This window comes from Chiloscyllium plagiosum, unplaced genomic scaffold (assembly GCF_037043375.1).
Source record: "Chiloscyllium plagiosum isolate Xiang-an unplaced genomic scaffold, Cpla_swu_hap1 HiC_scaffold_14, whole genome shotgun sequence".
Taxonomy (NCBI): domain Eukaryota; kingdom Metazoa; phylum Chordata; class Chondrichthyes; order Orectolobiformes; family Hemiscylliidae; genus Chiloscyllium; species Chiloscyllium plagiosum.
In genome coordinates this window covers 38,082,002-38,106,390 of record NW_028270152.1, presented here as the reverse complement: position 1 = coordinate 38,106,390, position 24,389 = coordinate 38,082,002, and the positions used below count along the sequence as shown (strand labels likewise).

Here is a 24,389-nt window from a genome sequence, read left to right as displayed (position 1 = left end):
CCCGTTCTCCTGACCACCGTCATAGGAAAGATTTTGAAGTCCATTGTGAAGGATGAGATTTCTGAATATTTGGAAGTGTGTGGTTTTTGCTGCAGCTCTACGAGTCCCTGGTGAGGCCACACTTGGAATATTGTGTCCCGTTCTGGTCGCCCTACTATAGGAAAGATGCAGAGGCTTTGGAGAGGGTGCAAAGAAGGTTTACCAGGATGCTGTCTGGACTGGAGGGCTTGCCTTATGAAGGGTTGAATAAGCTTGGACTTTCTCTCTAGAGAGAAGGAGGAAGAGAGGAGACCTGATCGAGGTGTACAAAATAATGAGAGGAATAGATAGTCAATAGCCAGAGAATTTTCCCCAGGGCAGGATTGACTGGTACGAGAAGTCATAGTTTGAAGATATTAGGGGAACGGTACAAAGGAGACATCAGAGATAGGTTTTTTACAGAGTTGTGAATGCATGGAATGCGTTACCAGCGGTGGTGGTGGAAGCAGAGTCATTGGGGACATTTAAGTGACTGCTGGGTGTGCACATGGATAGCAGTGAGTTGAGGGGTGTGTGGGTTGTTACTATATTTTACACTAGGATTAAATCACTGCACAACATCATGGGTCAAAGGGCCTGTTCTGTGCTGTACTTTTCTATTCTATTCTAATTCTATTCCTCCACTTCAGATTTCTCTAAAATAAGGCAAAGTCAACACTGTTTCATCAAGGGGAGGTTATGCCTAACAAATCTGTTTGAGTTCTTTGTAGAGATAATAAACAGGCTAGACACAGGAGAGCCAGTGGGTGCTATCTACTTGGAATTCTAGAACACCACCTTTTAACAAGGTGTTGCACAGGAGGCTACTGAGTAAGATAGGAGCCCAGGGTGTTTAGAAGCAAGTTGCTAGTATGGATAGAAGCTTGGCTTTCTGGCTGAAAGCAGACAGTCAGAGGCTGGGTCATTGAGTACATTTTAAGACTGAACTAAATAGGTTCTTGATTGTCAAGAGGATCAAAGGTTACAGGGAGAGAGTGGGAGAATGGGGATGACAAATTTAACAGGCACGAGGAGCAGACTTGATGGGCTAAATGACCTAATTTCTGCTCCTTTGCCTTATGTCCTGGAAATTTTAAAGATCTTTTTCACAGTCTCCTTTTCCTATTTTTCCAGAGAATAAACAACCAGGATAGACAACTCTCCTCACTTCGTTTCAGGAATTGTCATCCTAGCAGTGATCTGGTATTCCTCCAAGAATTCAGCATTTTCAGACAGATCCTGACTTCTAACACTACTGAAGTTTCTTTGAGGCCCGATATATCTTACCTTGGACTCGTAAGTTGTGCTCTTTTGCTATTTATCTCAACATTTTGTTCACTTTTTTTTAATGTATGTGTAACCTAACCAACCCATTGACTAGCTTTTTATGTTCTTGCTACTGATGTGTTTCCATTTTAAATGTACTCTTTTTTTTAAACGTCTGATCTGATAAACTTGCATATTCACGTCGGCTAGTTCTCTGGTGTTGATTTAACCTGCTCAAACCCATTTGGACTGCCACACGTTTATTAGTAATAACATTGACTACTCCGTCAGCTACCTCCTGTTCTCCACTTCCAGCATTCTAAAGGCACCGTTCCCTTGGCAACAACTTTATTAAGTGTCTTTACGTGCAAGAAAAAGAAACCTGCTCTTTTTACCTCCTCTCTCCTCACCATCCAAATTCCAAAATGAATCAGTGATTCACTTCTGTATCATTCAGTTTAGTATCCTAAATTTGATAATCTCAATACCATTTACTCATGATTTGGAGATGCCGGAGTTGGACTTGGGTGTACGAGGTTAAAAATCACACTACATCAGGTTATAGTCCAACAATTTTAATTGGAAGAACTAGCTTTTGGAGTGCTGCTCCTTCATCAGGTGGTTGTGGAGTAACAATTGTAAGGCAGAATTAATAGCAAAAGTTTACAGTGTGACGTAACTGAAATTATACATTGAAAAATACCCTTGATTCGTTAAGTCTCTCATCTGTTAGAATGACCACAGCAGTTCAGGCAGCATCCAAGGAGCTTCGAAATCGACGTTTTGGGCAAAAGCCCTTCATCAGGAATAAAGGCAGTGAGCCTGAAGCGTGGAGAGATAAGCTAGAGGAGGGTGGGGGTGGGGAGAAAGTAGCATAGAGTCGAGTTTGTTTCACGACATGGTTGAAGAGCTTCAGGGCAGAGGAAATGACCTGGGAGTTGCAGTGGGAGAGGGACTCCCTGAGATTCTTGTAGAGAGAGGAGGAAAACTTCTTCAAGGCAGGCGTCCTTGCAAGTACACCCCTTTTTGTGGTCTACCTCCATTCAGTCCATTCGCATGATCCTGAGTTAATGGTCATTATCATTTGAATTCTCCACCTTACTCCCAAGCTGGATCTCTATTCTCCTGTACTGTTCCATTGTAACTGCACAAATGTTTGATTTGTCATTTTGCTGCTTTCTGAACTCAGTGCTGAGTTCAGCAGTTGTTGTGGAATATCTGCCCCCATTTCTTGGCTGGTGTTGATTCTACTCTGATTATTATTATCCTTCTCTTTTTGCTTTTAAATACCAGCTGTTCATTTCTTCTACCATTCATGTCTTGTCTACATGCATTTTTTTTAGATTTTTTTCCTTTCTGCATTGCTACAGCCTTTGGCCATGTACCACCAATTCTTTTGTCATTTTATTCTCTCCTGACTTCAACCTTTTTTTTTTTTCCTCATCATTTTCCCCCCCCCCCCCCACCTCCCCTTTAACATGCATTGTATTTCTAATTATTAAATCCGTTTTGATGAAAAATCATTGTTATGAATTGTTTTTCTCTTTATACAGATGCTACCTGAACTGCTGTCTATTTCCAGCATGTTTTTTTTTCTTTCCAGCATCTGCTATATTTTGCTTTTGTACGGATTGTCCTCCTTGGGAACTGACGTATCCCCCTAAATGTTGAAGTTGTAAGAAACATTTGAGGACAATGATCTATCATTTCTTGACTCTGCTTAACTGGTTTAGAAGAATGTTTCAGGCTGTTGGAATGACGAAACAATAATCTTGGTGGCTACAAATTGTTCTTTATGCATAAACTTTGTCATGGTAATTTTATTGCCCAAGTAGGATTATCTAATGGCAACAGTTTGTATTTAGACAGTGCCATTAATGTCACAAGACACTCGGGAACAGAGGAAAATTATCTTTGCATCCTCTTACAGGTTTGTTATTCCATGAAATGAATTGCAGACCAAGTGGTTCCTGTTTCTATAACAACATATGTCTAAGTAAACTAATTCCCTGTTGTACACAGGTAGTTGAATTACTTTACTTCCCATTTTTTTTTTAGTTGGGAATTCCCAGCTTTAACATTATAACAAGCCCAGAAGTGTGTATTTTGATTGGTGCAAATTCTAAAGTAATGACTAATAATTTTGGACTTGTTCCTTCCTGTAACAATGTCTGCGGGATGTTGATTTGGCCAATAACTTTGAAGTAGTAATCAGTTCATGCACAATTAGAAACCTTTTCAATATGCCCAGACATAAAAGCAATGTCAAACCAAATGATTAATCTAAAGTTTGTCTTGGTAATTGACTTCCTTCTTGCAGTTAGTTTACATACTAGAAAGAATAAACTGGAATGCTAAATAGTTTGAGGGCAAAACATGGATATTCCAGTTGCTATCATTGTCCATAGTGCGCAGAAGATTTTGTCTTTGCAAAAAAAAATGCAATGACCATGTATTCAGTATGTCATTAAAGATTTTAATTCAGCTAAAGATTTAGCTGTTAACTTGCTCAAAAGAGGGAGTGATTTATGTTCTGGGAAGTAAGTATATTCATAAACTCAGTTTGATAACATGTCTTAGACAACTGCTACTGCAAGAAAATGCTGCGCCATGGGAGAACGCAACACCTACTTGAGTGTTAATAAATCTGTTTGTGATTCACTTGCATGCCATTTACTATTTTTAAAAGTGCAAAAGTAGGTTATTGGTAAGTTGTTCAGCAGCATAATACATTGTCTTCATGGTTGGGAGGAAAGTAGCAAATTAAAGCTAGACATATATCAGGAGAGAGGAGTTGAAAGGTGAATTGCCCCCAGAGGTATTGATGAAGGAAGAAGGATGTTCTTTTTTTTTGAGAGAATAACACAGGATGGCGTGACTTGTGAATTGATTGGGTCTCAATTTTTACTGTTGCTGTGATTAATCCCTTGTGGACTATGCAAGGCTAAATAGGTGAACATGATTAATGAACAGCACTCTAGAAAAATGGTGACAATTTTTTTTAAAAAATGAGATCAATTACGCTATCTGTTTTCCTACCAGGAGCACATCAAGCTGACATGCGTTTCTTTCCCTACAGCTCTTCTACCTCTACAGATTCTAACCGGCAGTTAACAGTATTTTTCAAGTCTGACCTGAGGTGGAGTATAGCACTTTTTTGGAAGTATTTGTTATTTCAAGTTACTGTGAACCTGGTAAAAATATTGCTATGTATTTTCTTTTTTATTAAAGTGCAATTCCTATCATTACACCAGATCTTTTCCTCCTTCTGGATTTTTTTTTTCCCCATCGATGAGCATTTTTTAACTAATAAAGCTTATTTGGCCTTACTCATTTGTGACTGCAAGAAGAATCCAAACAGCAGTGTTGTATGATTTTGATACCATTAGTACGTAGGTGGAATTTTACCTTACAGGGTCAGGATTAGGCACACCCATGGGCATGCTGTAGCTTTCTACCTTGGTACAATATCAAAATCAAAGTCGTAAATGACATTTTCTGTGATTGTGACAAAGGGAAATCTACGCCTGCCAGCCATCTTCTGACATGGTTGACCACACCATCCTGTTCAACATTTCCTCCACTCACTGGGAAGGTGTGTGTTCATCTGGTTCCATTCCTCTGTCTGTCTGATCATAGTCTGAATATTGCTTGCAATGGCTTATCTTCCTTTCCCTGACCAGTGCCTCTGTTGTCCTCCTATTTCTCATCTCCCCAGGTTCTCCTTAATGACATGTGAACATAAGAGCAGGAGTAGGCCATTCAGCCTGTTGAGAGTGCTGTGCAATAGGAGAAGAAAGTGAGGACTGCAGATGCTGGAGATCAGAGTCGAAAAGTGTGGCACTGGAAACGCATGGCCACTCAGACAGCATGCAGGGAGTAGGAGAGTCGACGTTTCGAGCATGAGCTCTTCAGTAATCAGGGGGTGACCTAAGGGGGCTCAGAGATGGGCGAGGCTGGGAAGGAAGGTAGCTCGGAATGCAATATAGGTAGATGAAGGTGGGGGCGTTGATGGTGATAGGGTGGAGCAGATAGGTGGGAAGGAAGATGGACAGGTAAGTCAGTTTAAGAGAGTGGTGCTGAGTTGGAAGGTTAGATCTGGGATAAGGTAGGGGCAGGGGAAATGAGGAAACTGGTGAAATTGACATTGATCCCTTGTGGTTGGAGGGTCCCAAGTTAGAAGATGAGGCATTCATCCTCCACATGTTGGTTGGCTAGAGTTTGGTGGTGGAGGTGGCCCAGGACTTGCATGTCCTTGGCAGAGTGGGAGTGGGCGTTCAAGTGTTCAGCCACAGGATGGTGGGGTTGTTTGGTGTGTGTGTCTCTGATGTTCTCAGAAACATTCCCTAAGTTGGTGTCCTTTCTCTCCATTGTAGAGGAGACCACACTGAGTGCAATAGACACAGTAGATGATGTGTGTGGAAGTAAGGTAAATCTCTGTTTGATGTGGAAGGATTCCTTGGAGCCTTCAATGGAGATGAGGGGGGAAGTATGGGCGCAGGTTTTGCACTACTTGGGTGGTGGGGAAGATGCTGGGAATGGAGTGTGGGTTGGTGGGGGACGTGCACCTAACAAGGGAGTTGTGGAGCGAATAGTCTCTGCATAACGCAGATAGGGCTGAGGAGGGAAATATATCCCTAGTGGTGGAGTCTGTTTGTAGGTGGTAGAAATGGCAGAGGATGATGCGATGTATCCGGAGCTTGTTGGGGTGGAAGGTGAAGACTAGGGGTTCTGTCCTTGTTGTGATTGGAAGGATGAGTTCAAGCGTGGAGGATTGGTAAGTGGAGGAGATGCGCTGGAGGGCATTTCCGACTACTTGGGAGGGGAAATTGCGCCTCCTTCTTCAAGGACTCATCTGGGATGTTCAATGGTGGAATTGGTCCTCCTGGGAGCAGATGAGGCAGAGGTAGAGGAATTGGGAGTAAGGGATAGTGTTTTACAGGAGGCAGGGTGGGAGGAGGTGTAATCCAGGCAGCTGTGGGAGTTGGTGGGTTTGAACGAAATGTGTGTGTTGAGTCGGTTGCTGGAAATGGAAATGGAGATGGAGAGGTCCAGGAATAGAAAGGAGGTGTCCGAGATGGTCAGGGTGGAAGGTGTTAGTGAAGTTGATGAACAGTTCAACCTCCTTGTGGGAGCACAAGGTGATGTCAATTCTGTCATCGATGTAACGGAGATCAAGGTTAAGAATGGTGCCAATGCATCTGTGGAAGGTGGACTGTTCCATGCCCTCCACCTCCTCCATGATTTTCGTTTGCCCAGCCCCCAATGCCTCACCTTGACCATGGAAATTCAATCCCTGTACACATCCATCTGCCATGTCTAAGTCCTCCAAGCTCTCCGTTTCTTCCTCTCTCGCTGACCCAACCAGTACCCTTCCACCGACACACTTATTCGATTGGCTGAACTGGTCCTTGCACTCAACAATTTCTCCTTCGAATCCTCCCACTTCCTCCAGACCAAAGAGGTAGCCATGGGCTGCATGGGCCCTAGCTATGCCTGTCTCTTCATTAGGTACGTGGTACAGTCCATCTTCCGCAGCTCCACCGGTCCCATTCCCCACCTTTTTCTCTGCTACATTGATGACTGTATTGGTGCCACCCATGCTTCCATGAGAAAGTGGAACAGTTCATCAACTTCACTAACACCTTCCACACTCACTTCAAGTTCACCTGGACCATGTCAGACACCTCCATCCTCTTCCTGGACCTCTCCATCTCTGTTTCTGGTGACCAACTCAACATGGATAACTACTTCAAACTCACTTGACCCCTACAGCTACCTGGACTACACCAGCTCCCACCCTGCCTCCTGTAGAAATGCTATCCCTTGCTGCCAATTCCTCCGCCTCTGCTGCTCTGCTTCCAGGAGGACCAATGTCACCATACATCATCCCAGATGGCCTCCTTCAAGGGCCACAATTCCCCTCCCACGTGGTCGATGATGCCCTCCAGAGCATCTCCTCCACTTCCTGCATCTCCTCACTTGAACCCCACCCTATCAATCGCAACATGGACAGAACTCCCCGGTCCTCAACTTCTACCCCATGAACCTCCGGATACAGTGCATCATCCTCTGCCATTTCCGCCATCTACAACAGACCTCACCACCAGGGATATATTTCCCTCCCCACCCGTATCTGTGTTCTTCAGAGACCATTCCCTCCGCAACTCCCTTGTTAGGTCCACGCCAACCCCCCACCCCCCCCCACCACCAATCCACCCTCTACTCATGGCACCTTCCCCTACCATTGCACTCCCCTCACCTCTGTCCAAGGCCCCAAGTGTTCCTTCCACAGACAGAGATTTACCTGTACTTCCACACACACTAGGAGAAAGTGAGGACTGCAGATGCTGGAGATCAGAGTTGAAAATATGTTGCTGGAAAAGCGCAGCAGGTCAGGCAGCATCCAAGAAGCAGGAGAATCGACATTTTGGGTATGGGCTGAAGAAGGGCTCATGCCTGAAACGTCGATTCTCCTGCTCCTTGGATGCTGCCTGACCTGCTGCACTTTTCCAGCAACACGTTTTCAGCTTCCACACACACTATCTACTATGTCCATTGCTCTTGATGTGGTCTCTTCTACATTGGGGAGACAGGTCGCCAACTTGCAGACTGTTTTAGAGAACAATTCTGGGACACATGCTAAACAACCCCACTGACCTGTGGCTGAATACTTGAACTCCCCCTCCCGTTCTGGGTCTGGGTCCTCTCCACCGCCAAACTCTAGCCACCCGATGCCTGGAGGAAGAACGCCTCATCTTCTGCCTTGGGACCCTCCAACCACATGGAACAATGTTGATTTTTAATCAGTTTTCTCATTTTCCCTCCCCCCACCTTATCCCAGATCCAACCTTCCAAGTCGGCATTACCCTCTTAAACTGCCCTACCTGTGCGCCATCCTTCCCACCTATCCTTTCCATCCTCCCTGTCACATCCATCGCCATCATACCTCTCACCTTCATCGACTTATCGTATTCCCAGTGACCCCACCCCCCCACCCCCATTTATCTCTCCACCCCCTTGGGCCACCCCCTCATTCCTGCTCCTTGGATGCTGCCTGATCAGTTGTGCTTTTCCAGCACCACACTTTTTGACTGTGGTGGCTAATCATCTGCCTCAATGCTGTATTCTGGCGCTATCCCATATCTCTTGATATCATTTGGAATAAGAAAATGTCTTGAACCTGGTGAATGACTGAGGTTCCACAGCCCTCTAGACGAGGGAGTTACAAAAATTCACCAGCCTCTGAGTGAATCACTGTCTGAAATGGATTGTTTATTATACTGATACTGTAACCCCCTAGTTCTAGACCTCTCAGCTAGTGGAACTATGCTTTCTGCTGGTCCCTTCTGAAGGAATTTTGTAAGTTTGAGATTGCCCTTTGCCCTTTGTTTTTGTTCTTCTGAATTGAGAAAACAGAGGCTCACTCTCCTGAATTTTTTCCTTATAGGACAAACCCATCATCACAAGAATCAGTACAGTGAACTTCTGCTGCACTTAGTCTCTGGCAAGTATATTCTTCCTTAGTCAAGGCGTACAATTTTGTGTACTGTTCTGGACCAGACTAGACCCCCTCAAAAATACATTATGAAGGTAGCCTAGACCCTAACTCTTTATTTTAAAGACAAGTGCCCGATGTTTCATTCTGGAAGCAAGACTACTGAATTTAAAGCAAAACAGACTTTATTCATTCACAATTGTTAAAATACAATGAAATAAAGAAGAAATTGGTATAACAACTCTATTGGAAAATTTAATAGAATAATAATTAACTGCTCCAATATAGTAAACACATCCTTGGCAAAAGGCAAATTCAGAAAACCTATTGTCTCACATGCAAATCTAGCAGCAGGAAAATACCAAGAGAAAACTCTGTGTAGCTGGGAGAAATGTACTGCAGTTTCCAAACCCTGCTGAGACTTCAGCACCAACTGCTGAAAGCTGAAGCTAAAACTCCTGGTTCTGCGGGAGCTTGACCACATCCATGCTGGCTGTTTCTATTGTTCCAACATTTTTAAAAAAACACACAAGGCCTCAAAAGCTGTTTATTTTGAGTTTTAATAGACAGCTCTTCACTTCTGCCTTAAACCCTCCCTTCAAAAAAAGGAAAAAATACACCTCTTAAAGGCATTGTATCGTCACAGCCCAGTACTCCATATTGTGGTCTTACCAGTGTTCTGTATAACTGAAGCAAGACTTATTTGCTCCTGAGCTAAAGACTAATCTGCTGCTTCCTGCAATATTTACTAGCTGTCAATGACTTTTTAACAAGGATACCTGGGTCCTTTTGAACATCAACGTTTTCAATCTCTCACCATTTTTAAAAAATATATTCTGTATCTTCCTTCCTCCTGTCCAAGTGGATAACCATGCACTTATCCACATTATAGTCCATCTGCCATGTTTTTGCTTTCTCACTCAGTCTGTCTAAATCCCCGTGAAACCTCTTTGCTTCCTTCTCAATGTGCATCCCCACTGAGTTTTGTCATCTGCAAGTTTGTAAATATCATAGTTTGTCCTCAAATTCAAATATTGATCTAGGTTATGAACAGCTGGGACTCAAACTGTGATCCTTATGGTACTCCATGGTCACTGCCTGCCAACCCCCTGAAAAAGAACCACTCTATTCATTTTGTTTACACCTGTTTAACTGATTCTTAATCCACACTAGTCTATTTTACCAGATCTCATGCACTTTAATTTTGTTAACTTGTATCTTGTGTGGGACTTCATTAAAAGCCTTCTGAAAATCCAAATGCATCACGTCCACTGGTTTTCCCCTTTTATAAATTTTTCTAGTAACATCCTTAAAACTATCAGGGTTTTAAAAAATCATTTTCCCTTTCGAAAATCCATGTTGACTGTCCAATCAGACAATTATTTTGTAAATATTCAGCAATCCTGTGTTGCACAACTGATTCAAACATTTCCCTACTACTGACGTAGGCTAACAGGCCTGTAGTTCTCTTTTCTTTTCTTTCCTTCTCCTTTTAAAATTTTGCAGTCTGCAAACACTGTGTTGTAGAATTAATAGAATTTTGAAGATGGTTACCAATGGATTCACTAACTCTAGTTATCTCTTCCAACATTCCAGGGTGAAAGTTGTCAGGTCCCAGAGATTTGTAAGCTTTTGTTAATTTCTCCAAAAATCCACACTGTCAACAGACTCTTTGATCTTTTGTATTTTAGAGTGTGGGTTTTTTTTTGTTTTCCTCTGAAGTAATTGTTTTGCTTTTCTGCCATTTCTCTTTCCTATTATAAATTCTCCTGTCTGGGCCTGCAGTGGACCCAGAATTTTTTTTTTTTTTGATTACTTAGTGTAGAAACAGGCCCTTCGGCCCAACAAGTCCACACCGACCCGCCGAAGCGTATACCACCCAGACCCATACTCCTACGTTTACCCCTTCACCTAACACTACGGGCAATTTAGCATGGCCAATTCACCTAACCTGCACATTTTTGGATTGTGGGAGGAAACCGGAGCACCCGGAGGAAACCCACGCAGCCACGGGGAGAATGTGCAAACTCCACACACAGTCGCCTGAGGCGGGAGTTGAACCCGGGTCTCTGGCGCTGTGAGGCAGCAGTGCTAACCACTGTGCCACCATGCCGCCCACATTTATGTTTGCTAATATTTTCCTTTTTGCATACCTATATACATTGATACTCTATTCTTTTTCTTTGTTAATGTCTTGGTCTTTCTTTCCTGAAATCTAAAATTCTCTTCAGAATTGCAACTTTTATTTAAAAATGTTATAAAACTTCCTTTTTATCTAGTGGTATCTTTAACTTACCTTGTAAGTCATGATGAACTTTGGATATTTTTGCCTTGAAAGAATTGTTGTTTTTTTAACCTGATCTATCACAGCCAGCTTCCTCCTCAACTTCACAATCACCCTTGTTTACATTTAAGACCTTTAGTTCTGGATTAAATGACCTCTTTTTCAAAATGCATGGAAAATTCTACCATACTATGCTGGCTATTCCCTCAAGGTTCTTGTGTAACAGTTATTAATTAGCCCTTTCTCATTGCATAATATCAGATCTAAAATATCCTGTGTCTTTAGTTTTCTTGAGCAGTCTGTTGAGGAACCATCTCAAGCACATTTTAAGAATTGGTATTTATTAATTTACCCAGCCAAGATGTGGATTGAAGTCATCCAGATTATTTATTCCCCTTGTAATATGTACCTTCAGCTTCTGTATTTTAAACTCTGTTCCACAATATTACAGTTGTTTGGATGTATATAAACCACTCCTAACAATTGTTTTGTGTTTCTTAGCTTCATCCAGTCAATTTATGGAGTGAGTGTGTTATTGGCTAGGCCAACATCTTCAGTTGCCATTGAGAAGATGGTTCAAGAACGCACTTTACCACCGCTGCAGTCCATGTGCTGTTAGTAGATTCATAATCCTGTCAGGGAAAGAGTTTAACACTGCAGGAATGGTTATATATTTCCAAATTAGAATGGCAGGAGAGAAACTTGCAAGTATTCCCATGGATCTGCTACCCTTGACCTTCTAAATGGAAATCGCTATGGGTTTGGAAGGTGCTGTCTAAGGAGCCATGGTGAATTTCTGTAGCGCATTGTTGAACAGGCTGGGGCTGTTTTCCCTGGAGTGTCAGAGGCTGAGGGGTGACCTTTATAGAGGTTTACAAAATTGAGGGGCATGGATAGGGTGAATAGGCAAAGTCTTTTTTCCCTGGGGTTGGGAAGTCCAGAACTAGAGGGCATATGTTTAGGGTGAGCGGGGAAAGGTATAAAAGAGACCTAAGGGGCAACTTTTTCATGCAGAGGGTGGTACGTGTATGGAATGAGCTGCCAGAGGATGTGGTGGAGGATAGTACAATTGCAACATTTAAGAGGCATTTGGATGGGTATATGAATAGGAAGGGTTTGGAGGGATATGGGCCGGGTGCTGGCAGGTGGGATTAGATTGGGTTGGGATATCTGGTCGGCAAGGACGGGTTGGACCAAAGGGTCTGTTTCCATGGCTGTACATTTCTATGCTGCTGAGTGTTGCTGGTGAAGAGAGTGAATACTTGTGGATGTGGTGCCAATCAAGCAGGCTTCTTTCATCTTAAATGGTATCAAGCTTCTTATTGTGAAGAGCTGCATTTATCTAGGCAAGTGGGGTGTATTCCATCACACTCCTGACTTATGCCTCATGGATGGTGGACAGGCTTTAGGGAATCGGGAGGTGAGTTACTTGCTGCAAGATTCCTAGCCTCTGACCTGCTTTTGTAGCTATTGTGTTTGCAGTGAGTCCAGTTGAGTTTCTGGTAAATGGTAATCCCCAGGATATTGATAGTGAGGGATTCAATGATGATGACATCAATGACTGTCAAGGACAGTGATTAAACACTCTCATTGGAGATGGCCATTTCCTGATTGTACATCCCATTCCTCTGATTGAAGATTCCCCGCCCCCCAGTAGCTTGATTCCGCCCTTTTATTATCATCACAATCCCACCTTTTTTCTTTGCCTATCCCTCCTAAATGTTGAATATCATTTTAATGTTCAGTTCCCAGCTTTGGTTACTTTCAAGCCATGTCTGCATAATGCCAATTAAATCATACTCTTTTACTTCTAGTACCATCAGTTTACCTATCTTGTTGCCAATGATATGTGCATGCAGGTAGTGCTTTTAATTCTGCCTTTTGTTTTGATGCTAGTTGATTCTCTGACTTGTTTCTGCTGTGTTTCACTTTCATTTCCAGCTTTTCTATTTTCCATAATCTGCTTTGTTGTCATTCTATCTGAATTCTTTTATATCTTGTTCCTGTCCCCGTAGCAAGCAAGTGCACTAGGAAATCTCTCCTTGAGAATGCTCCTCCTGGTCCCATACAGGTGTAACCCATTGCCCAGAACCAGTGCTGGAGCCTCAAATCTCAAGACCTCCCTCCCCGACCAAATTTCCAGCCATGTGTCTTTTTTTTCAAGCTTCTGATTTCTGTGCTAAAAGTATTCTGTGATTACAGTGTTGGAGATCCTGCCTTTCCCTAACTTGTATTTTCAGGACCTCCTTTCTGTTTATGTTATTGATGCCAAGGTGAACCACTGCCTTTGACTCTTCACCTTCGATATTGGCTTTTATTTCAGTAAAGTCTTAATTTTTGCAATTCTTGTCAAGTTTTTAAGTAAACTCTCTAAAGTAGACTCTTCCAGTTCCACAATTAATATTTCTGATGAGCATGCAAATGTAGCATAAACTCCTCTAGCCTCTTGGCTACTTCTTATGACCCTGAATGAAACCTCTGACTAGCCTTTTGACTTAACGAGAAAAACTTTTTTATTGTGTGGCATGGTGTCAAATATTGTCTTTATATGGTATTGTGAAACGTTTTGGAACTTCTTGATTAACTTTCAAGGTGCCATATAAATACAAGTTGTTATTGCCAGTATTACTTGCCCAAAGGAGTGAAACCAAAAGACCATGCAGTCCAGAGTGTGGTGCTGGAAAAGCGCCGCAGATCAGGCAGCATTGGAGGAGCAGGAAAATCGACATTGCCGGCAAAAGCCCTTCATCTGGAATGAGGCTGGGAGCCTCGGCAGTGGAGAGATAAATGGGAGGAGGGTGGGGCTGGGGGAAATGTAGCTGAGAGTGCAATAGGTGCTCCTGGATGCTGCTTAACCTGCTGTGCTTTTCCAGCACCACACTCTTCTCCACCTATTGCGCTCTCAGTTACCTTCCTTTCTCCTCTTTCTCCCCCCCCCCCCCCCCCCCCATTTACCTCTCCACCCCAGAGGCTCCCAGCCACATTCCTGATGAAGGTCTTTGCCTGGAACGTCGATTTTCCCGCTCCATGGATGTTGTCTGACCTGCTGTGCTTTTCCAGCACCACACGATCTCTACTCTAATCTCCAGCATCTGCAGTCCTCACTTTCGCCCAAAGACAATACGGTAGTCCGTATAAATAGCCCCAGAGCGAAGAAAAAGGAGACAGAAACATTGACGGGAGCGGAGGGTGAAGGGAGAGAGACACAATATAAATATATTCCTCAGAATTACAAGAAATGCAAATAAGATTGGAAGTTGGAGGTCATTTTACTTGCCTAACTCCAGTTATTTAATCACGTTTAGTCATGTGCTGTGCAAGATCTCTGCTTTGATAGCTTAATATTTAGAAAACATTGTTCTGAAGGTGAAGCAAAAATACAAATTTAATGCACAGAAAAGTACCAGTAGCTATGAGCATTTGGTACATTTGAACGTGATTGACAGTACCTTTGTGAAGAAATGCCTTCAGCTGATAGAAACTATCAACTCCATCGTCAATTCTCTCTCGATCTTGTGGTGATCTGTTAGTTTTACATGTCACACTTATCAGTGTCCAGCGCTTTATATTTGTGGGATTATTTTCCAAGGGGGTTTATCGGTTTTTGTATTTCTGGAAGCCTGTATTCGCTGATTTTTTTTCTCCCCCCTACCTGTTTAATTTATAAATATGTTGAATGTGAATGATTCTGTACATTATTTTATTAAAATATCTTGCAGCTCTGACGAGTAGGCAAGCCCTCCTCGCCCAGCAGTGTGGAAATGCGGTAACAAGCTCGGGCAGGTAGCACAAGGAGAGGCGTTGAGTGACGGCGGCCGGGTTCCTCGATCACAGCCAGCGCCTTTGAGTCAGACCGGAGCCATGTACGGCAGTTCCAGGGCTGTGGGCCACGTGGAAGGCAGCCCATCGCGGTCTCCCCGGCTTCCCCGTTCACCTCGCCTGGGACACCGCAGAACAAGCAGCGGCGGCACCGGAGGAGCCGGCAAGACCCTGTCCATGGAGAACATCCAGTCTCTGAACGCAGCCTACGCCACATCGGGACCCATGTACCTGAGTGACCACGAGGGAGTCGCCTCCACCAGCTTTCCCAAAGGGACCATGACCCTGGGCAGGGCGACCAACCGAGCCACCTACGGGGGGCGGGTGACGGCCATGGGCAGTAGTCCCAACATCGCCTCGGCTGGCCTGCCTCCCGGCGGAGATGCCCTGTCTTTCAGTGATCACCACCAGCACAGCGGCATGGTGACCCCATCCTCCCATCACCACCACCACCACCATCACCAAGTGCCCTCCACCCTGAGGCAGGCCCGAGATAACACCGTGGTCGATCTGCAAGCTCAGCTCAAGGATCTGCAGCGAGAGAACGAGATCCTCCGGAAGGAGCTGGAAGTTAAAGACACCAAGCTGGGATCGTCCATGAACAGCATTAAAACTTTCTGGAGCCCCGAGCTGAAGAAAGAGAGAGTGCTGAGGAAAGAGGAGGCGGCCAGAATGTCGGTGCTTAAAGAACAGATGCGAGTATCTCACGAGGAAAGCCAGGTATAGTTCTTTTTTTGTGATTTGCTCTCCATTTTCCGAAGCGATATGCTTTGAAACGTTTAATTTGTGGGTTGCTCCAATTTTTAAAGCATCCTTTGTAATAAGGAGGGTAAAAGCCTCCTGATTCACATGGACATCAGCCAAGAGACTGCAGGATCATGTGCTAGCTGGCTGCTAATCTTTCTCACCATGCTCAGACAGGTGGCTGGGGATGCTGTCAACTTTTAATGAGTGCTCTACCCACTGATCGAGTTCCATCTTTAAATCTGTTACCTCAAATTTGACCAAGCAGATGACTGATCATCTTTTGACCTCGTGAATAGAATAGAACAAACCACTTGACCGACTGGAGTGATACTTCCTGACTTTTATGTAGCTCAATTCACACCACTGAGGTTCTCCCAACTGTCCACTGACAAAATCATGATCCACACAATTATTGTTTTGCAGTAGGACATCTTTCCATTTTGACTTGCTCACTTACTTGTTGTTATCTGAGATTGAGTTATTCCTTTGTCTTCAGATCCCTTCCTCCAGCTTTGTCTTTTCAAGCACTCTTTAGTTTTCTAGTTACAACCTTTTTTTTTTGTTTTCTCATCTGCTTTCTCTACTTCAACAGTGACAATGCATTCAGTCACTTTGCCTATCCATGGGGGTTTCTTTTCAGTTTTTTGAAAAACCTCTTGAAACCTGTATGCTTCTGTTCTCAATATATCCATTTCTTTCCATCTTCTTCTCTTAAATCCCTAGTTTTAATAGCTGTCTGCTCATTGGAATACTGTCTTGCCTGAAAGTAGGTCATAGCAGTGCAGAATTCCAAAGTTGTTGAACAAAGAGTGTGATCTTCCCAGGGCGATGTATTTTCACTCCTCTCACCCAGTGCTTAATTGCTATGGGTGACTTTCTTAACTTGGGCACCAAATAAGACCCTTAAGTGATTACTTAATTGCTACTTGGGGCCTTCCACTTGCCATTTGCTGTCACTAATCTAACAAATTGCATAAGAGCTCCAAATTGCCTCCAGTGACTGTAAAATAATAGAAAATGTGGTTCTAATGTTATGGCAGAGGTCTTGAGAGAGTGATCAGTGTATGCTATCGCCCTTCATTTAATATTTAACTATTGCATCCTTTATTACACAGAGATCAGCTATTACAGATTTCAGATTGCATTTGACAAGTAGTAGTCAAACCTACATGAAATATCAATTTCCCTTGACACATTGGAAGACTTCTGCTTGGACAAAGTTAAAGGAGTTCAGAAAAACCATTGAAAACTAGGTCTTTGTGACTGTGTCTGTTATAACAAATCTGGTGTGTGCACTCGAATTGGGGTGGTGATTAGCACTGCTGCCTGCCAGCACCAGGGATCCAGGTTCTACTTGCCAGTAGGTTTCTTCTATCGATTCAAGCAATCCTGAAAATGTCACTTCATTTATCTTACTGTGAAATATAATCCGCACTTTTCCATCCTCTCTAATTCGCTGTCCCTTTATCCCTAGTAAACTTCATTTTGTGCTGACCTTCAGACCTTTGCATTTCTCTTCCATTTGATGCCCAGAATTATCCACTCTATTCCAGTTGAGGACAATCTGAAAATGTGTATTCTAAACTATTACTTCAACACAATCTACATGCTTCCTAATCTGGTTGATCTGTAGTGCTTTTTAAGGTATAATTATTGGTTTATAATTATTTTATAAAAATGTAAAGATCTACTGATGACCATGAAATCATTGATTGTTGGAAAAACCCATTTGGTTCACTACTGTCCTTCAGGGAAGGAAATCTGCCATCCTCACCTGGTCTGAATTATATGTGACTCCAGACCCACAGCAATGTAGTTGACCTTCAGTTGCCCTCTGAAATGGCCTGGCAAGCCGCTCTGTTGTACCAGTTACTATAAAGTCTCAAAGAAATGAAACTGGATGGATCACCTGGCATCGACTTAGGCACTGGAAAAGGCAATGGCAGAAACACAGTTGTTGACCCTGCAAAGTCGTCCTCAGTAACATCTGGTGGTTAAAGCCAAAATTGGGAAAGCTATCTCACAGACTAGTCAAGCCACAGCCTGACATAGTCATACTCACGGAATCATTCCTTACAGACAATATCTCAGACACCACCATTACCATCCCTGGGTATGTCCTGCTCCACCAGCAGACAGATCCAGCAGAGGTGGTGGCACTGTTGTATACAGTCTGGAGGGAGTTGTCGGGAGTCCTCGACATCGGACTTCATGAGGTCTGGAGTCAATGGCTACAGGTCAACCATGGGCAAGGAAACCTGCTGATTACCACACACTGTACTCTCTCAGCTGATGAATTGGTATCCTTCCATGTTGGAGAAAATACTGAGGGTGGCTGAGGGCACTAGATGTATTCTGGGGGATTTCACTGTCTACCACCAAGAGTAGCCCAGCATCATTACTACTGTTTGAGTCCTAAAGGACATAGCTGCTAGACAGGATCTGCAGCAGATGGTGAGGGAACCAACAAAAAGGAAAAACATGCCTGACCTCCCATCCTTGCCCATCTGCCATCTGCCAACTGCAGATGCGTCTGTCCAGTTTTGGTCAGAGTGACCACCGCACAGTCCTTAGAGACGAAATCCTCCCTTCATGTTGAGAAAAACCTCCATGTGTGGCACTAAATGGGACAGACTTCGAACAGATCTAGCAACTCAAGACTAAGCATCCATGAAGCATTGTGGGCCAGCAACTGAATTCTATCCAGCACAATCTGTAATCTCATGACCCAGCATATCCACACCCAAATGTTCCATCAGGCCAGGGGATCAATCCTGGTTCAATGGAAAGTGAAGGAGGATATGCCAGGTGCAGCACCAGGCGTACCTGAAAATGAGGCGTCAACCTGCTGAAGCTACCAAACAGGGCTACTTGCATGCCAAACAGCATAAGCAGCAAGGGATAGAGAGAGCTAAGTGATTCCACAACCAACCGATCTAAGCTCTGCAGTCATGACACATTCAGTACTGAATGCTGCTGGACAATTAAACAAATTGCTAGAGGAAGAGGCTGCGCAAATATTCTATTCTCCATTATGGAAGAGCCCAGCACGTCTGTGCAAAATGTATGGCTGAAGCTTTTGCAGCAATCTGCAGCCAGAAGTACCGAGTGGATGATGCATCTCGGCATGCTCATGCTCCCCAGCATCACCGATACCAGTCTTCAGCCAATTTGATTCACGCCCAAGGACATCATGAAACAGTTGCAGGCACTGGATACTGAAAAGGCTACGGATTCTAACAACATTCCGGCAGTAGTACTGAAAGCTTGTGCTCCAGAACTTGCTGCTCCCCTAGCCAAGTTGTTCTAGTACAGTTACAACACTGGCTTCTACCTGACAGTGTGAAAAATTGCCCTGGTATGTCTTGTACACAAAAAACAGGACAAATCCAACCTAGCCAGTTACCACCCCATCAGTAAAATGATGGAAGGTATTGTTAATAGTGCTGTCAAGCAGTGCCTGCTGAGCAATAACCTGCTCAGTGATGCCCTGTTTGGGTTCTGCCAGGGCCTCTCAGCTGCTGACCTCATCAGTTCTAACATGGGCAAACCAGCTGAATTCCAGAGGTGAGGTGAGAGTGACAGCCCTTGATATCAATGCTGCATTCAACTGAGTGTGGCATCAAGGAGCCCTGGCAAAACTGGAATCCATGGATATTAGAGGGCAAATTCTCCAGTGACTGGAGTTTTACCTGGCACACAGGAAGTTGGTGTGGTTTGCAGAGTTCAGTCACCTCTGCTCCAGGACAGCTTTGCAGGAATTGCTCAGCTGTATGGATTCTTCAGCTGTATGGATCGATCGATCTTCCCTCCAGGTCGAGGTCAGAAGTGGGGATGTTTGCCGCTGATTGTGCAATCAATGTTCAGCACCATTCATGACTCTTCACATACTGAAGCAGTCCATGCTTCAATGCATCGAGATCTGGAACACAACACTCTCCAGGCTATGCCACACAAATGCAAAGTAATGACCGTCACTGAAAAGAGAATCAACCACAGCTCCCTGACATTTCATAGCATTACCAGTGTCCCCCTGAGCTATCCACATCCTGGGGTTATCATTGACTAGAAACTCAACTGGACTCGCCACAAATACTGTGGCTACAAGAGCAGGTCAGAGGCTAGGAATAGTGTGGCGAGTAACTCCCCACCTGGCTCCCCAAAGCCTGTCCTCCTCCAAAAAAGCTGCAAGTCAGGAGTGTGATGGAATACTCCCAACTGGCCTGGATGAGTACATTCCATCAACAGTCAAGCTTGACATCATCCAGGACACAGCAGGCCAATTGATTGGCATCATATCCACAAGCATCCACTCTTACGACCACTGAGACTCAGTAGCAGCAGTGTGCTGAAACAGGCAAATAGCAAATGCATAAGTAGATGGCATATCTTTATGAACTCAAATGCAAGTCTTCTGGTTTCTGGTTTTCTGAACTGACCATAGCCTTTTCTTTTATTTAACATTTTAAATCTGTTTGAGTTAAGTCGCTAACTGAAATTTACATTGGAGTTTCACCCTTTTTTTTAAAGTTTAATTTTGGATGACAACATCTCAGCCTGACCAGCTTCCTACCAGGGCACACATTTATATTTTTCTTAGGGCTTCTCTTGAGGGTTTTCTTTTGTTTTTTTTTTTTGCAATCATGTACTAACATAACCTTCTGTATTTGTGTTGACCTAAATGGTATTTGGGCTTGCACAGGATCTGAGTTTGATGCAAAATGACTGAATGTACTGGATTCTGCCAATGCTATTAGCCCTGACAATATTCTAGCAACAGAATTTCTGATATGCTCCAGCTCTAGGCGAGCCTCTTGCCAAGCTCTTCCAGTACTTCTACAGCACTGACATCCACCTGGAAATGTGGAAAATTGCCCAGGAACTTACTGTGTGGAGAAAAAAAAGCAGGAGAAATCCAACCCAACTAATTAGCACATCATTCTACTCTCGATCATTTAGCAAAGTTCAAATGGCACTGGTAAAAGAATAAGCTGCTCACTGATGCTCAATTTGGGTTCAGCCAAGACCATTCCACTTCTCAGCTCATCACAGCCTTGGTCCATATGTAGATAAAAGGACTGAACTTTAGAGATGTATGGTTGAGGGTAACTATGTTAAACTATGCTTGACATCAGACTAAATAAGAATCTAGTCCCTGGCAAAACTGGAGTCAGGAGGATCGGGGAGAATTCTCCAGTGATTGGAATTATATCGAACATCGAAGAAACTTAAGTTCAGTCAACTGTGCTCAAGTATGTCTCTGGAGGAGTTCTTCTAGTTAGTATGCAAGGTGCCACCATCTTCAGCTGCTTTCATCAATGATTTTCCCTCCATAAAATCAAAAGTGGAGATATTTGGCAATAATTATACAATGTTCAGCACCATGTGTGACTACTCAGATACTGAAGTAGTCATGCTGAAATCCAGTAATACCTGCACAATATCCAGACTTGGGCTGACAAATAACAAGCAACATCTATGTCACACATCTCCAACAAGGCAAAATCTAGTCATCACCCCTTGCCATTGAATGGTGTTAGCAACAATCTATCACTATCAAAGTCTTGGGTGACATTAGCCAGCAACTGAATTGGACCTGTCACTACATAATGTGGCTGCAAGAGGTGTTTAGAGGCTAGGAATCCTGTGCTGAATAATATGCTATGTGTTTTTCCAATGCCTGTCTATTATCTGAAAGGCACAGGTCAGGATTGTGATGGAATGCATGCCCCTACTTGGTTACAGCTCTAAGCACATTCAGGAAGCTCCGGGGATAGCAGGAGCACAGCACAGCAGGGGCTTGGGGGTGGAATGGGGGCAACTTCTGGATAAATAACTGAGGAGAAAGTCAGAGCGGCAGGAGTGGAGCTGAATCCATACATAAAGCTCCAGAAGTTGTGTCGCAGCTCGAAAGGTGGCATAGGCTTGGTTGCTCAGGAACCAGCAGTAGAGACTGAGTGAGTAGTGTCAGGAGGGAGATTAAATGCTGTTTTAATAACAGGTGCTCTGTAGGACCAGGAGTGCTGGCTGATCAAATATTCCACATAATCAATGTAAAAACATACGCTATGGAGTAGAAATATCATGCAGGGTATGCACATTTATTGTTACACTTTATTTAAAGCATAAATCATTTAAAGAATAATGCAACTTTGCCTTAAAACCTACCAGGAGAGAGTCTTCTCACTCAAACTCTAAACTGACTACTTGGACATCATGGTAGATTATGGTATTTGAGGCAAAATTGACTTGAAAACTGAATCAATCGTTGGCATTTTGCGTGGCTATTCAATGAATGAGAAGTATATGTTCATTGAGGTTAATAAATTACAAACTTTACGATATTTGAGGTATACAATATGCTCGGTTTATCAGTGCCAGCTAAAACAAAGTTTGCAAATAGGAAGATAAAACATAAAGCATAGTTAAAGCATTGATGTAGGAGGGGAGGGATTCAGATATTTGGATCATTGGGATCTTTTCCAGGACAGGTGAGACCTGTGCAAGAAGGAACGGTTGCACCTAAACTGGAGGGGCACCATTACCCTGGTAGAGAGATTTGCCAGTGTCATTTGGGTGGGTGTGGACCTGGACCAGTTAGTCAGTATGTGGAGTATTTGAAGAGGAAAGGGGCTAAATCAAGTAGTCTCGTAGAAGAACCAGCAGGGTCAAATTAATGAACACAGCAGGGCAAATGGTCTGCAGTGCATTTATTTTAACATACAGAGTATAACAGATAAAGCAGATGTGCTGAGAGACTTGATTAGTACATGTGACTATGGCAGGACTGGTAGCTGAATGTTTAGGGTTTAGATGTTTCACTTGTGATAGAGAGGGATGTAAAAGGGTTCGGGGAGTTACGTTGCTAATGAAGGAGAATGCCACAGCTATGACAGAGAGGCACCTTGAGAGAGCTCATCCAGCGAGGCCATATGGGTTGAAGTTTGGAATAAGAAAAGCGAAATTACCAGTTTGGGGTTGCACTATAGGCCTCCCAACAGCCAGCCGGAATTAAAGGAACAGAGGGCGGCACGGTGGCTCAGTGGTTAGCACTGCAACCTCACAGCGCCAGGGACCTGAGTTCGATTTCAGCCTCGGGGACTGTCTGTGTGGAGTTTGCACATTCTTCCAGTGTCTGCATGGGTTTCCTGTGGGTGTTCTGGTTTCCTCTCAATATAAAGATGTGCAGGTCAGGTGAATTGGCCATGCTTAATTGCCCATAGTGGTAGGTGCATTAATCAGAGGGAAATGGGTCTGGGTGGGTTACTTTTTGGAGGGCTGATGTGGACTTGTTGGGCCAAATTGCCTGTTTCTGCTTTAAGGAATGTCATGTTTTTTTAAAAAAAATGTAGGCTATTTCCCAAGTGCAGGTAATTGAGATTTGGGTAATTTGGTGTTTGTTGGTTGGTGTAAACATTATGGACTGAAGGATCTGTTTCTATTCTGTGTGACTCTGACTCTAAATATAAGCAGATTATAGAGAGATGTAGAAACAGTGTGGTCGTGGGTGACCTCAACTTCCACAATATTGACGAGGACTTCCTTACTGCTAGGAGCTTAGATGGGACAGAATTTTAATTGCATCCTGGAGTTCTGCTTGAAACCATGTGTAGATGGCCTACATATGTAGATAGGTCTGTGCTTGACCTCGTATTGGGAAGTGAGGCTGGCCAGGTGATCGAAGTTTCAGTGGGGGAGTATTTTGGGGACAATGTTCATAATTCCTTAAGTTTTAAGGTAGTTATTGATAAGCCTGGTCCTCTGGTAAAAGTGTTAAATTATGGGAAGGCTACTTACAACAGTATTAGCTGGAGCTAGGGGACCAATTGGATTGGGGACAGCTGTTTGAAGGTAAATTCATCTGACATGTGGGAGCCTTTTTAAAGACCAGTTGACTAGAGTTCAGGACCAGCATGTTCCTATGAGATGAAAATTAGGATGACAAGATTTGGGAAAATTGGATGACAACAATTTATCCTAATCCCACCCTGACTCATTCTGTTTGTAATTCCGTGCCCCTCCCTGCAGCCACCCAGGATCTGTGCACGTGTGATTTAAAGCAATGTGCAGTGCACATGTCAGTGTCAGTAAATGTGGCTTTAAATAAAAGTAATTTTCTTCTAGAATTATCAATCCCCCCCCCCATTAAGTCTACAACTAGGAAAACATTAATAGTATAGTATTTAAATTGGCAAAAGAGAAAAGATATGAATTAGCAGCAGACTTTTTTTTTGAAATTAATTGCTGCCCCCGCTTTCCCACAGGCAGCCATCACCTCCTTTAATGTACCTTTTATGTCGTAGAGAAGTTTCAGGTAATGTGTTGCCATAGACTACGCACAAGGCTGGAATATTTTAAACAGGCCGTTGGTACCCTCTTTACTGCATCTTGGATCTCTGATATTTAAATTTAACAGTTAAGTGTTCCTTACTGTAGTGTTCACTGCAATTTTTCCTCATCGATCTCCTTTTAACATATGGCATCTTTAAGCTAGGGAAGCCACATTTATTTGCAAGTAATTAATTACCTCGTGATTTCCACTGTTCTTAACTCCTCACTCCTCGTTATGAGTGTTCCTGAGCTAACCAATTTGAATCTACTCCTTTTTTTAAATTATCTCTTAGCCTCCCTCTCTCTCCCTTCCCTTCCATGCGCAGCCTTTCCTTCCCCTCCCCTTTCCTGCCCCTTAGTGGGCAGATGGCTTCCATGACAAGAAGGAGTCTTTGGTATTGGCATTGAGCCTGCTTCTGACCTTGG

The 24,389-nt window shown here is 43.5% G+C and overlaps 1 protein-coding gene across 10 annotated transcripts in view; it reads left to right on the top strand.

Moving 5' to 3' along the window:
- The window catches only part of erc2 (ELKS/RAB6-interacting/CAST family member 2), an 846,554-nt gene that overhangs the window by 28,366 nt on the left and 793,799 nt on the right, over positions 1 to 24,389 (top strand). For 9 of the 10 annotated variants that reach the window (XM_087994311.1, XM_087994315.1, XM_087994313.1 and 6 more), the window contains exons 2-5: positions 1,153 to 1,314; positions 4,364 to 4,423; positions 8,735 to 8,791; positions 14,786 to 15,605. In XM_087994311.1, coding sequence (XP_087850437.1) covers positions 14,928 to 15,605 — 678 coding nt within the window. In that variant the 5' untranslated portion in view covers positions 1,153 to 1,314; positions 4,364 to 4,423; positions 8,735 to 8,791; positions 14,786 to 14,927. The remainder of the gene's footprint in view (positions 1 to 1,152; positions 1,315 to 4,363; positions 4,424 to 8,734; positions 8,792 to 14,785; positions 15,606 to 24,389) is intronic. The other variant, XM_087994312.1, reaches the window with a different exon arrangement.